Genomic DNA, 15,041 nt, shown 5'->3' on the forward strand with positions numbered 1-15,041 from the left:
TTGAACGGTTAAATTTTGTCTTACGTTATCGCCCCGGTCCCAAGAACCTCTGTGCTGACGTACTATCGAGATCCTTTGAACCAGAGAATGTCCCTGATGTTCCTAGACACATCATAGATCCTGCCTGCATATCCCTTGCCGTGACCACCACTGTTCCAGTGGGGAAAACCGTCATTCCACGTAGATTACGTGAACGAGTTCTGAAATGGGCCCATGATTCCAAGATGGCAGGACACCTGGGTCGTACCAGGACCCTAGAGATGCTGCGGAGATACTACTGGTGGCCCACCATGGTGCAAAACTCTCGTAACTATGTGGACTCTTTTCCCATCTGCGCCCAACAGAAGCCACCTACTGGACAGCCTTGGGGCCTACTCCAGCCGCTTTCAGTGCCTACCGAGCCATGGTCCAGCATCTCAACAGACTTCATCACAGACCTGCCTCTGTCCCAGAACAATACCGTAATTTGGGTCATCATTGACCGTTTTTCGAAAATGGGTAACTTTATTCCCTTGCCGGGCCTCCCATCGGCCCCAGAACTAGCCAAGTTGTTCCTGAAAAACATTTTCCGTCTCCATGGACTCCCAAAGGAAATAAGCTCTGACCGAGGACTACAGTTTGCCGCCAGATACTGGTGCTCCTTATGTAAGAAATTTAATAGTACCTTGAATTTTATGTTGGCCTATCATCCACAGGCCAATGGTCAAGTTGAAAGGACCAACCGGACCTTGAAAGCATTCCTTTGTTCCTACGTGAATGACCAGCAGGACAACTGGTCTGAATTACTACCCTGGGCTGAGTTATCGCTGCTGCCACCAATGTATCTCCGTTCTCCGTGGTATTCAGACGACAACCTCGGCTGCCACTTCCAATTCCTCTGACTGTTCCTTCCCCAGCGGCACAGTTCACGGCCTACACCATTCGCCAGGTGTGGAACCAAGTTAAAGAACGCCTTATCCAGGCCGCTGAACACTCCAAGCGTACTTCTGATGCCCACAGATGTCCCGCTCCACTCTTCCGTCCTGGTCAGAAGGTGTGGCTAAGTGCCCGACACATAAGATTGAGAATTTCCTCTCATCGCCTGACTCCTAAGTACATCGGTCCGTTTCCGATGCTTCGAAGAGAGGGAGCAGTATAGTATCAGCTACAGCTACTATGTGCCATGGGCATCCATAGCACATTTCTTCTCTCGCTGTTGAACCCTTTGGTCCTCTCCTGGCCCTCCCGTAGAGATCCTTCTCCTCCACTGATCTCCACTGAACCGGACTCAACTCTTCAGGTAAGAGAGGTCCTCGACGTCCATCACCATTGAGGTAGATGGGGAAGGATGATGTTCTGTTGCATCCGATGATTCATGCCTGGAGATGTTTTTGCAAAATTGTGGGTCTGGATTCTACAAATTCTTTATTTTTACCATTACATGTGAATCCAGATTTCCCCCTGGATAGTAAGGTGCTATATGAGTGGAAGGCTATGGGCCTTCTCTTTCTTCAGCATTTTATTGATGGCTCAACAGGATCTCTGTATAGCTATGAACAACTCTGGCAACACTTTCCCTTACCGTATAGTAATTTTATGCATTTCTGCAAGTACACCATTATGTTCTCTCTTTAGAGCTAACATAGTCTCAAATTTCCTAGTGTGTAGTCAGATGGACTCAGGACCAATGGGCTATGTGCTCCCCTGCTAGCAGATGGAGATGGAGTCAGATTTCAAAGCTGACGTCACCTTAGATATACCCCTGAAGTGACCTCAGCCATTCAGTATCTCTCCGATTCCTAGCAGATGTGGATGTGCTTTCCCTACACCAGCATTGGTGTTTAGCAGGATTGCAGTACTCGTTTGAAGAAGAAAATTTACCTTTAAATTGGAGAAAGATTGAGCCCCACTCTCCTGCAGTGATACCTAAAAGGTTCCTCACCCAATTGAGAATTCCTGAGGTGACTTCCGAGATCCCTCAGAGGTGTGCCTTGGTCTGGTAGCTGGTTCCCGGCTTGGACTTTGCTGCTGAAGCAGCTGAAAGGCAGTGGGTGCAGGAAGCCAAGCACGACGGTGATGGTCTCAGCCCTAGCCCCCCCGCAGCCAGAGACCATTTCTGTACTCAGCCAGTAAGCGCTGAGCCCAGATAAGTTACAGTAGGACTCCTCCGAATCAGAGTCTTGGAAGGGCTCTGGTAAGTCTTTCCTTCAGTCTCTTGCTTGGCACATTGTACCGATGACATTCCCGATTCTGTTGTGGCAAGGGGAAGGGGGTTTCTGAGTGGGTTCAGTGGCCCTCCAGTGGGCTAGGCCCCACTTCAGACTCGGTGGGCTCTCCACGTAGCAGGCCGCATTGGTGCCATCTTGCATGCAGTTTTGTGCAGTGCCATTTTCCCCATAGACCGTCGGTACATGTGGTACACGCCAGCCCTACTGTGCACCTAAAGCATGCAATTAGTGTGTGCATAAGCGCGCACATAACCGTGCGCAGGTGTAAGTATATGCATTCGTTCGCGCACAGCTGGGCGCTTATCCTTATGTGCATCGGGGCGGATTTGTGCGAGCTCGAGTCCAAGTGCTAGCCGGCTGAATGCACAAGCTACTCTGAACTATGGCTCTGGCAACAAAGAAGCACAAGCAACACTCTCTTTGTGCTGTCTGCCATATTAGGGCTGAAGTCTGACCTAGAATCCTTCCTGTGTCAGCACTGTGAGGAGGCCCTGGAGGGCTGTACTCTCATCAGAACATCTCCAAGCCCGGCCCCTCCCATTCAGAGGACGGGTCAGCCTCGACCGTATCCAGTTGTACCCCGGATCTGAGCAATCCCGGGGCTGTGTCCTCCTCGGGAGAGGGCAGTTCAGCGGCGCCTACCCCAGTTTCTCCTGGGCCAGGTATGGACCCGGCAACTTTTTCTTGGGTGGAATTCTTTTAGGGCCTTCAAGCCTTGGTTCAGGCTCAGTCGGCCACTGCCCCTGCCCGGACTGAGACCCAGCTGGGAAGGCTTTGTCCTTCCAGCCCTATTAGCATGCCTTGGGACATGCCTCGCCTCACCAAGGGTATCCCTGGCAGGGACCCAGACACCATGGGTTTGGAACCATACCGGATCATGTTACGATTTTTCCACAAAGATGAATTGCTGGCCTTGGTTTCCCAGACCCTGAAGAGACTGGGAGTTCTTGGCACAGACCCGATGATGGAACCAAAGAAGAATCCCATCCTAGTGTCTCTTCGTAAAGCCTCTTGCTATTTCCTGATGCTGGAAGCTATCCAGGAGTTGATTGACCTAGAGTGGGATGCCCCGGAAGCCAGCTTTAAAGGAGGGTCGGTATTAGAGGCCCTGTACCCTCTGGACCCAGCGGCCAGAGTACGCTTGTGTTTCCCAAAAGCGGACGCCCTGGTCTGCACCGTTTTGAAGCAAACAACTATCCCAGTAGAGGGAGGAGCGGCCTTGAAGGATGTGCATGATAGACAGTTGGAGTCCATCCCTAAGCAAGCCTTTGACATGACAGCAATGACACTGCAGATCGCTTCCTGTTGTGCCCTGTGGCTCACCTGTGTCTGCTTCTCGAGAGAGAGACAGAGAGCTCAGGGACACATTCCAGAGAGGTGATTGAGCCCGCCGTGGCCTTCCTAGCAGATGCAAGCTCTGACCCAGTGTGTACTTCGGTCAGAGGAGTAGCCTCGGTGGTGGCAGCCAGAAGACAACTATGGCTGTGAAATTAGTCAGCGGATGCGACCTCTAAGGCTAACCTCACAAAGATGCCTCTTAAAGAATCCCTCCTATTCAGAAGTGAATTGGAGAAGTTAGCCAGTAAGTGGGGTGAACCTTCAGTGCCGTGGCTACCAGAAGATAAGAAAAAGAGGTCACATCGCCCCTCGCCCATGAGGGGTCGGGCCAGAGACTCCAAGCATTTTTGGCCCTACAGAAGCTCGGCATTTCAGACATCTAGATCCTCGGGAAGGTCTTCGTCTTTTTGGATTCTACAACCAAAAAGGGGAACTGTTTCGGGCTCAGGTTCCTGTTTCGTAGACTGCATCAGGGGGAATTTTTCAAGCGAAAGCCATTCCTTTTGTTCATTAAATTTCATTTAAATTAAATGAACAAAAGAAATAGCAGTCTACGAAACACAGACGCGTGTCGGGGAGTTTTGTTTCACTCCAGAATCACATAAGTTTTATTTGCATATAAAAAGTGAAAAAAGAGGGAAGTCTATATTGGCTGATGATTGTATATAAGGCAAATGAAGGTATCACACACCAAGAGTGCCTAGTATGATGGCCACATAAATGGTAAAACAAATTTTTGTTGGTGAAGTTTGTTATATCATTATCTGCACGTTCTTGCTACATTGCATCCTGCTTATACCATAAATAAATAAACAGATTTTGGAAACAAAAAGAAGGGAATAAATTCTAAAGACGAATGGGTCATGCTAAAGAAACATAGAAATGACAGTGGAAAAAGACCAATCGGCCCATCCAGTCTTCCCAGCAAGCTCCCACACTTATTTTCCCATACTTATCTGTTTCACCGACCACCAAGTTCAGGGCCCTTGTTGGTAACTGTTTGATTCAAATTTCCTTCCACCCCCTGCCATTGATGCAGAGAGTAATGTTGGAGTTGCATCAAAGGTGAAGCATAAGGCTTAATAGTTAAGGGTAGTAACCACTGCATCAAGCAACTTACCCCGATGCTTATTTACCCAGACTGCACAGATCAATGCCTTGTTGGATGTTGTCTGAATGTAAATCCTCTTTTCCACATTTCCCCCTGCTGTTGAAGCAGAGAGCAACGCTGTATATGCATTCAAAGTGAAGTATCAGGCTTAATTGGTTTAGGGTAGTAACTGCCACAATAAGCAAGCTACCCCAGCTTATTTGTTTACCCAGACTGTGTAGTTCAGTCCTTGTTGGTCGTTGTATGAATGCAAATCCTCTTTTCCACATTTCCCCTTGCCGTTGAAGCAGAGAGCAATGTTGGAGTTGCATTAACCATGTGAAGTCTTATTGAGTAAGGGTAGTAATCACCAGGTAGTAGCCACCATTCCAGCAAGCCACCTCTATGGTTCTTCTCTTCATTCCCATCCTCTAGCATTTATGGATCCACAGTATTTATCCCATGCCCCTTTGAAATACTTCACAGTTTTAGTCTTCACCACTTCCTCCGGAAGGGCATTCCAGGCATCCATCACCCTCTCTGTGAAGAAATACTTCCTGACATTGGTTCTGAGTCTTCCTCCCTGGAGTTTCAAATTGTGACCCTTAGTTCTACTGATTTTTTTCCAACAGAAAAGGTTTGTTGTTGACCATGGATCATTAAAATCTTTCAAGTATCTGAAAGTTTGTTTCATATCACCCCTGCTCCTCCTCTCCTCCAGGGTATACGTATTTAAGTTCTTCAATCTCTCCTTATAAGTCATTTTATGAAGACCATCCACCTTTTTGGTCGCTCTTCTCTGGACCACCCCCATCCTGTCTCTGTCCCTTTGGAGATAACGGTCTCCAGAACTGAACACAGTACTCCAGTGAGGCCTCACCAAGGCCCTGTACAAGGGAATCATCACTTCCTTTCTCTTACTAGATATTTCTCTCTATGCAGCCCAGCATTCTTCTGGCTTTAGCTATTGCCTTGTCACATTGTTTTGCCGACTTCAGATCGTTAGACACTATCACCCCTAGGACTCTTTCCTGCTCTGTGTACATCAACCCTTCACCCCCCATCAAATACAGTTCTTTTGGATTTCCACACCCCATATGCATGACTCTGCACTTCTTGGCATTGAATCTCAGCTGCCATTTCTTCGACCACTCTTCCAGCTTCCTTAAATCCCGTCTCATTCTCTCCACTCCTTCCAGCGTGTCTACTCTGTTGCAGATCTTAGTATCATCTGCAAAAAGACAAACCTTACCTTCTATCCCGTCTGCAGTGTCGCTCACAAAGATATTGAACAGGACCGGTCCCAACACCGATCCTTGCGGTACTCCGCCTAACACCACTCTCTCTTCAGAGTAAGTTCCATTTACCATCACACATTGTCTTCTGTTCGTCAACCAGTTTGCAATCCAGGCCATTGTTGCATCGGAGGTAGATCCTTGGGCCAAGGTGGGGTTGACGCAACCCGTAGGTAAGGACCTACGGGTCCCCACCTTCGGCAGGTGGAGTGGGCTGATAGAGGCCGCATGAGCTTCACTTATACCAGCCCTTGTTCCCCACGGGTTGAGCCTTTGGGTGCAGTGGCCGGCAGGACTTAGGTGGGACTCTGTGTGTAGTTGAAGTAAGAGTTGGTTCAGCCCAGAGATAGCAGGTGAGAGATGGTACAGTCTTACTCTGGACTGGGTAATGTCCTGGAAACTCGGGCGCCAATGGAACGGAGGCAGACAGAGGGCGCTCGTGCAAAAGCAGGCCGAAGCATGAAGAAAACCATGTTCAGGGAGTAAGCTGACGAGGCGTCCAAGGGCAGGCTTGAGTCAGGGCTGGCGGCAATCCAAAGGCAATGGCAAGCAAGGTTGAGGTCTGACCCGCCAGCACATCTCTGAACTCCCTCAATATCCTGGGATAAACCTCATCCGGCCCCATGGCTTTATCCACTTTCAGTTTTCCCAGCTCTTCCCATACATTCTCTTCTGTAACGGAGTTTCATCTACTCCACTCCCCTCCAGTTTCTTGTTAACTAGCGACGGTCCTTCTCCAGGGTCCTCTTTAGTGAACACCGAACTGAATTATTCGTTTAATATATCTGCCATCTCTTCGTCTCTCTCCACACATTGACCCTTTCCACCTTTCAATTTCACTATACCACTTTGAACTTTTCTCCTTTCTCTGATGTATCTGAAAAATGTTTTGTCACCTCGCTTTTACCTCTTTGGCAATCCTTTCTTCCGCTTGACTTTTTGCTTTTTTTATTACTTACTTCATCTCCCTCAGTTCCACCAGATATTCTTCCTTGTGATCCTCCGTTTGGGATCCTTTAAGAAATATAAACGCTGTTGTTTTAGCTTTTATTTTATCAGCCACCTCCTTTGAGAACCAGATAGGTTTCATTTTTCTCTTGCTTTTCTTTACTTTTCTAACATATATATTAGTTACCTTGGTAATTGCTCCTTTTAGTTTGGTCCACTGTTGATCCACATCTCTCATTTTCTCCCAGCCTTCTAGTTCTTCCTCCAGGTACTTCCCCATTTCAACAAAGTCCGTGTTTTTGAACTGCAAAACTTGGGTCTTTGTGCAACTTCTCCGTATCCTATGTGTGATATGAAACCATACCGTATGATGATCACTGGTGCTGAGGTGGGCGCCCTACCCGGACATTAGAGATGTTATCTCCATTAGTGAGCACTAAATCGAGTATAGCTCCCTCCCTCGTGGGTTCCATTACCATTTGTTTGAACAGAGCCCCTTACAGGGTATCCACTATCTCTCTACTACTGTTAGATTCTACAGAAGGGATTCTCCAGTCTACATCCGGCAGCTTAAAATCTCCAACAATCACCATTTCTCCCTTCTTTCTCATCTTTTGGATGTCTTCAACCAGATCTCTGTCAAGTTCTTCCATTTGATTTGGAGGCCTGTAAACCACTCCAATAAAATTGGATGCCCCATCATCGTTTTTTAGGACGGCCCATAATGCTTCTTCTTTGCCCCATCTTCCTTGCAGCTCAGATGCTTGGATTTTGTTTTTGACATAAAGAGCCACTCCTCCCCCTTTTCTGTCCTCTCTGTCCTTCCTTAACAAGTTATAGCCCGGTATGGCCGTATCCCAATCATGTGATTCTGTGAACCAAGTCTCCATGACAGCAACAATGTCCAAGTCCGCCTTCATCATTAGGGCCTGCAGGTCTGGGATTTTATTGCCCGAACTACGAGCATTTGTGCTTATAGCTTTCCAGATTTTCTCGTTCAGGCGGCCTTATACATCCATTTGATGCCTCCATTTCTATTATTTATGTTGGGGATCTTAGGAGGGGCTGGACCAACGCATTCATAGCGCCTCCCAGGGTTAAGAATACATTTTTTTAAAAATTGCTGGTCTTAACTCATAAAATGCTACAATCAGAATATACATTCTTGGTATCCATTAGTTTCTGCTAGTATGGATTTGTTGACAATATCTGCACCGCAAGGCTATAGGCATCAACTCACAAAAGTGAGAGTCTCTTCCTATTCTGAAACAGTGAGATATAATCAAGTTTAGGCACTGTATTAAAGCTCTGTATTTTAGGAAGGCTTTTACATGATTATGTTTTTAGAACTATATCTTGTACCTGTTGTTGATATTATGTTGTGTTATTCTTGATTATGTATGCTTTAGTATGTAATCCTCACTAAACATTTTTATTAGAGGAGGTGGAATACAAGTTTTTTAAAATAAGAGTCTATGGATGACAGTGACAGGGGAAGGAGTGTGATGTGAGTGAGGTTGGATGAGAAGAGTCTATGGATGACAGTGACAGAGGAAAGAGTGTTGAGGGTGAGGTTGGATGAGAAGAGTATGGATGATGGTGACAGGGGAAGGAGTGTGTTGAGGGTGAGGTTGGATGAGAAGAGTATGGATGATGGTGACAGGGGAAGGAGTGTGTTGAGGGTGATGCTGGATGAGAAGAGTCTGTATTGTGGCGCAGAAGGGTCTATGGATTGTTGTGATGGGTGTATAGAAATTACAGGATATGGGCTGATTCCTCTTGTAGGTCAGAGCATGTGTGGGCTGGAACACGCAAAGCCTCGGAGATTGCATTGGACCTGGCTTGGGCATGCAGAAGTTTTGTATGGAGCTGTCACTCTCCATGTCTCCACCTTGCAGATGTTTATCCTGCTGAACTTCAACAGCCAGCAGGTAAGAGCAGCGAGCTTGGGGAAGAGATATGGGATGCATGTTGTTTGGAAGTGGCATTATATATACAGGTAAATGGATACAGGACACATACTCTATCAAGAAAGTGACTGTGGAAGTACAAGTAAATGCAGTTTCCCTGTACGTACCAGGATCAGTCCAGGACACCTGGGTTGTGACTCCGCACCAGTAGATGGAGACAGACTAAAACTTGTGGGCGGAGCATATATGCCCCTGTGCCAGTCACAGCCCCTCAGTCTTACTCTGTCTCCAGTAGGTGGTGCAGGTCCGGTCACAGCCCTGTCGGGCCTGATTCTGGTTTTTAGTCAGGTTCGCTTTTTGGGTTTTGTTTTCTATTAGACTTCCTTGGTTTTTTCCTGTAAATTGGTTTTTTTGTTTAATTTGGTTAGTTTAGTCCCGGTTGCCCTGCCTCCCTGGGGAGTTGTGAGGTCCTGAGGGGACTACCCTCCCCAGGTTGAGGCCGCTGCTAGGGTTGAGGACCCGGCTGGGCTAGTAGCAGCGTCAGGGGTGACACCGGGGAGCCCGGTTCACTCACCCCTGCAGGACATAGGGCGTTTTCAGTACCAGGGACAGCGTTTTTTCTGTAAAAAAAAAAAAAAAAGTGTTTTACTTTTGTTTTTCTGTCGGCTCTCCGTTCCTTGGCGGTGCGCTCCGTCCCGCTCGGGGGGGTGGGGGGGCGTCGTCGGCAGGGGGGAGGTTGCCGATTTCCGCCGCGTTGATTTTTTGGTTTTATTCAGCGCCCCTCAGGGTTTTTCGGCGCGTCTTTGGTTTCCCGCGGTTTTTTGCAATGCCGCGCGGCTCGCAGTGCAGGGCCTGCGGCTCGGCGCGCGCGCGTCTCTCCCGGGACAGCCTTTGCTCGGCCTGCGTCCCGGGAGACGAGGGATCGTCGGCGGCTCCTCGGGGGGCCCGTTCCCGGGTCGCATGCACGCCGTCGCAAGGGGGGGGTCCCCCTGATAGGCCTCCTGACCCGTTCCCGGTCAGCGCGGGAGTGGCGGCCATTTTGTCCACCGGACGGGTAGTTTCGTGGGAAACGGTGGGGGCCTCGGTTTTACCTCCTACGCTTTCCCCGCAGCGGGGTGCGGCTGGGGAGGTCCCTTCGGAGGGGCCCCAGTCCCGGGGGCATTCGGAAAGCGACGCAACGGATTCGGGCGAGTTTTCTGAAGATTTGGCGCTTTTGCTGCGCAAAGTTCTCCGTTATAAGCGCAGCAAGCGCAGACGGGGGGACACCTTGCGCTCCAGGGTCCACCGGACCCCGCCGCAGAAGAAGATGGCAAGGAGGGTGGCGAAGATCACCCAGAGCGCGGCCCGGGGCAAGCGGCTTCCCCGAGGGGTGCCGCAGGACTCGGATTCCGAAGATACCTCCGGGGCGGACACAGAGGCCTCCGAGGAGCCCCTGCCGGGGGCCGGGACGGCAGCAGCAGATGGCTCGGCGCAGCCCAGTACAGGTAAAGGAGCGCAGGCCGTCGACGGGGATGACCCCAAGGTGGTGCGTCTGTTCCGCAGAGAGGAACTGTCGCCACTCATTCCGGCCATTCTCCAGGAGCTGGGGATTGAAGCTCCTCCGGTGGTGGTCCGCCAGGAGGCAAATATGGATCCTGTTCTGCTTGGACTCACAGGGCCGGCGGTCGCTTTTCCTTTTCATTTTTCGTCCACGGATATCCTCTTCAAGGAATGGGATACTCCGGAGTTAGGTCTGAAGGTCAGCAAGGCCATGGACAAACTTTACCCTTTGCCGGAGGACGCGCTAGAGCTCCTCCGACTCCCAAAGGTGGATTCGGCGGTGTCCGCTGTCACAAAGAGGTCTACCATCCCGGTCACGGGAGCAACAGCCCTCCGGGATATTCAAGACCGAAAGTTGGAGGTTCAACATGCGGGCTAGTCTGCGCTGGGCTCAAGTCCTGCAGGCGAATGCGGGTCTCTTTCCAGAGGAGGCTTCCCACGCAGACAGTTGGGAGGCGGCCATTGCCTATGGCGCTGATGCACTCCATGATCTTTTGCGCACCTCAGCTAGGTCCATGGTGGCAGCGGTGTCGGCAAGTCGTCTCCTTTGGCTGCGCAATTGGGCAGCGGATGGCTCTTCCAAGGCTCACCTTGGGGCTTTGCCTTTTAAGGGGAAATTGCTGTTCGGCAAGGAGTTGGACGATTTGATGGTTTCCCTGGGGGAGAACCGAGCGTTTAAGCTGCCGGAGGATAGGGCCCGGTCGAGATCTTCCTTTTCAGGCAGAGCCCGGTTCAGGGGACCCAGGAAGTCAAGGCCGCAAAGATCCTCTGGACCCTCGTATAGGCCGTCTTCCTCTCGGAACACCCAGTGGCAGCAGTCCTTTCGGGGCAAACGTTTTGGCCGGCAAGGAGGGGCCCCGTCGGGTGCGGGGTCCAAGCCTTCGCAATGAAGTTCGGCCGGCCCATTCCTCGTCGCGTCCTCGGCACGTTGTTCCAAACGTGGGGGCGCGTCTATCCTTCTTCCTCGAGGAATGGGCCAGCGTGACGTCGGATCAATGGGTCCTAGACGTGATAAAACACGGCTACGAGTTAGATTTTGCTCGCATCCCAACGGACAAATTCCTGGTCTCACCCTGCAAGGATCCCAAGAAGAAGGCAGCGGTGCTAGATACCATCCAAAGACTAGAAAGACTGGGAGCCATCGCGCCGGTTCCGGCCGCTCAGTATGGCGAGGGCCGGTACTCCATTTCCTTCATAGTCCCCAAGAAAGACGGCACTTTCCGCCCAATTCTGGATCTGAAAGGAGTCAACAGATGCCTTCGGGTCCCTCACTTCAAAATGGAGACCATTCGGTCAGTGATCGCGTCAGTGCGTCCCGGCGAATTCCTGGCGTCCCTAGATCTCACAGAAGCATACCTTCATGTGGGAATTCAACCAGCTTTTCAGCGGTTTCTGAGGTTTTGCATTCTGGGCAGGCACTTCCAGTTCCGGGCGCTCCCATTCGGCCTGGCGACAGCGCCTTGGACATTCACGAAAGTGATGGTGGTCGTGGCGGCGCAGTTGCGGCAGGAAGGCCTGCTGGTTCACCCTTACCTCGACGATTGGCTGATCCGGGCGAAGTCTCAGAGTCTGTGTCGGCAGGCGGTGGCCAGGGTGTTACAGCTCTTGCAGTCCCTGGGCTGGGTGGTCCACTTCAACAAGAGTCATCTCGAACCCTCTCAGTCCTTGGAATATCATGGAGCCCTTTCGACACGAAGCGAGGCAAGGTGATTCTCTCGCAGGAACGGATATGCAAACTGCAGTCTCAGGTGCTACATCTTTTGTCGCTACACCGGCCACGAGTCTGCGATTACCTGACAGTTCTGGGGTCTATGGCATCCACGCTGGCGTTAGTCCCTTGGGCGTTCGCTCATCTACGGCCGCTGCAGTTCTCATTGCTTTCCCGCTGGAAACCGGTTTCCGAGGATTTCTATCTACCTCTACCTCTCGAGGGGCAGGCGCGATCCAGCCTGAGCTGGTGGCTGGATTCCAAACATCTCTCCTGTGGAGTGTCCCTTCTGGTACCCAACTGGACGGTGGTGACCACGGATGCCAGCCTTTCCGGCTGGGGGGGCAGTTTGCCAAGGGAAGTCGGTTCAGGGTCTGTGGTCAGAGTCGCAGACCCGGTGGTCTATCAACCGGCTGGAGACCAGGCGGTCCGGGTATTGTCGGACAACGCTACCACCGTGGCTTACATCAATCGCCAGGGAGGGACAAGAAGTCCTCTAGTGGCGGAGGAGGCGCGGCTCTTGATGCTCTGGGCAGAACGGCATCTCAGCCATCTCGCGGCTTCCCACATAGCGGGAGTCGACAACGTCCAGGCAGATTTTCTCAGTCGTCACCGCTTGGATCCCGGAGAGTGGGAGTTGGCGGACGAGGCGTTTCTCTTCATATGCCGGACTTGGGGAACGCCCCACATGGATCTGATGGCCACCTGGCACAACGCGAAGGCTCCGCGATTTTACAGTCGATGTTGCGAAAGGGGAGCAGAGGGAGTCGACGCGTTGGTGCTTCCCTGGCCGGTGGATGTGCTTCTGTATGTGTTTCCACCGTGGCCCATGATCGGCAAGATCCTACGGCGCATAGAATTGCACCCATCCAATGTGATCATGGTGGCGCCAGAGTGGCCACGCCGGCCGTGGTTTGCGGACCTGGTCCAGCTGTCGGTGGCCGCACCCCTTCATCTGCAGGAATTCGCGGGGCTCCTTCGTCAGGGCCCCGTCTGTTTGGAGGATGCGGCTCACTTTTGTCTCGCGGCATGGCTTTTGAGAGGTATCGGCTGAAGAGAAAAGGCTACTCGGATGCGGTTGTAGCTACGTTGCTGAGATCCAGAAAACAGTCTACGTCCCTAGCTTATGTTCGGGTCTGGGTAGTTTTTGAGGAATGGTGCATGGAGCGGGGCCTAGACCCCACTTCCGCTTCTATTGCCGATATTCTGGCTTTTCTCCAGGCGGGGCTCGCTAAAGGTTTAGCGTGTAATTCCCTTCGGGTTCAAGTGGCGGCGCTTGGGGGTTTGCGTGGTAAGGTCCGGGAGGTCTCTCTGGCTCTCCACCCGGATATCTCCCGCTTTCTTAGGGGGGCTAAGCACCTCCGTCCTCCGTTGCGGCCCCCTTGCCCGTCTTGGAACCTCAACTGGGTACTCTCTGCCTTATGCTTAGCGCCGTTTGAGCCCCTGAAACGTTCTACGCTCAAGGATCTCACCTTGAAGACCGTATTCCTAGTGGCGATTGCATCGGCCCGTCGTGTTTCAGAATTACAGGCGTTGTCCTGTAGGGAGCCCTTCTTGCGCATCTCCGATTCGGGGGTTTCCTTGCGGACGGTTCCCTCCTTCCTTCCTAAGGTCGTGTCGTCGTTCCATTTGAATCAGTCAATTGAACTTCCCGCTTTCACGGTTGGGGAGTCTTCGGACCCGAAAACAAAAGACTTGCGAAAACTGGATGTGCGGAGGTCCCTTCTTCGCTATCTGGAGGTTACTAATCCGTTTCGGGTGGCGGATCATCTGTTTGTGTTGACTTCGGGTCCAAAGAAAGGTGCTGCGGCGTCCCGCACGACAATTGCCCGTTGGCTCAAAGAAGCCATTGGTTCTGCGTACATTCTGCGGGGAAAATCACCGCCTGTGGGTCTTCGGGCTCATTCGACACAGTCTCACGCTGCGTCTTGGGTGGAATCTTCTCAGGTGTCGCCTCAAGAGATTTGCAGGGCGGCTACCTGGAAGTCGTTGCATACCTTCATTAAACATTACCGGTTGGATGTTCAGGCTACTGAAGCTGGGGGTTTTGGAGAGAGGGTACTCCGAGCGGGACTCTCTGCTTCCCACCCTCGATAAGTTAGCTCTGGTACATCCCAGGTGTCCTGGACTGATCCTGGTACGTACAGGGAAAGGAAATTTAGCTTCTTACCTGATAATTTTCGTTCCTGTAGTACCAAGGATCAGTCCAGGATCCCGCCCGCAGTGTTGCGTTATAGTAACGGAGAGTCCGCTCATTATTGTGTTTTTCAGTACGCTGATCCTTGTTTATTCGCTTTCCCGGTTGGGGAGTCTGGTTCCTGTAGGGGTGTTGCTTTTCTTTTCCCTACCAAGTTGTATGGTTAGCTATGGTTGCCTTTTGGCTTTTGTCTACTTTGACATTACGTATGACTGAGGGGCTGTGACTGCCACAGGGGCATATATGCTCCGCCCACAAGTTTTAGTCTGTCTCCATCTACTGGTGCGGAGTCACAACCCAGGTGTCCTGGACTGATCCTTGGTACTACAGGAACGAAAATTATCAGGTAAGAAACTAATTTTCCTTTCAATTTCATCCAGCTATACCAGTCAAGGTCGTAACTAATGGGTTGTTTCTCCTACCAGCAGATTGAGACAGACTGTTCTGTTTTCTCCCTGTGACATCACAGCTAATACTTAGGGGTGGTGCCAAGCACCAATAATCCAGTATTTTCTGCTTCCCAGCAGATGGAAGGATGGGGGTGATCTTCAGTTCATTGCTGGATTGGTGATCAGACCACAGGCCAGGTCTCTGGTTCAGACCAGCAGTATGAGCTCACACAGCCGCTCCCATTCTCATTAGGTTCTGATAGAGCCTGGCAGGGGGATGAGATACATTTTGAAAAAACTCTTCCAGGAGGAGATTTTTAAATCTGAGCGTGTGCTCAGTCATTTTCTCCTTTTTTGCCTTCCCCCATGCACCCCCCTCTTGGTCTCCTCTTTCAGCTGTTGCGATGCTGCTTGTGGCTA

General features: G+C 51.1%; 1 protein-coding gene across 1 annotated transcript in view; it reads left to right on the forward strand.

The window, feature by feature from the left end:
- LOC115086658 (cullin-9-like) overlaps window positions 1-15,041 on the forward strand; it is a 582,584-nt gene that overhangs the window by 375,083 nt on the left and 192,460 nt on the right. Inside the window, exon 27 of the mRNA XM_029592817.1 lies at window positions 8,664-8,809. Coding sequence (XP_029448677.1) covers window positions 8,664-8,809 — 146 coding nt within the window. The remainder of the gene's footprint in view (window positions 1-8,663; window positions 8,810-15,041) is intronic.

Source organism: Rhinatrema bivittatum, chromosome 3 (assembly GCF_901001135.1).
Source record: "Rhinatrema bivittatum chromosome 3, aRhiBiv1.1, whole genome shotgun sequence".
Classification (NCBI taxonomy): Eukaryota; Metazoa; Chordata; class Amphibia; order Gymnophiona; family Rhinatrematidae; genus Rhinatrema; species Rhinatrema bivittatum.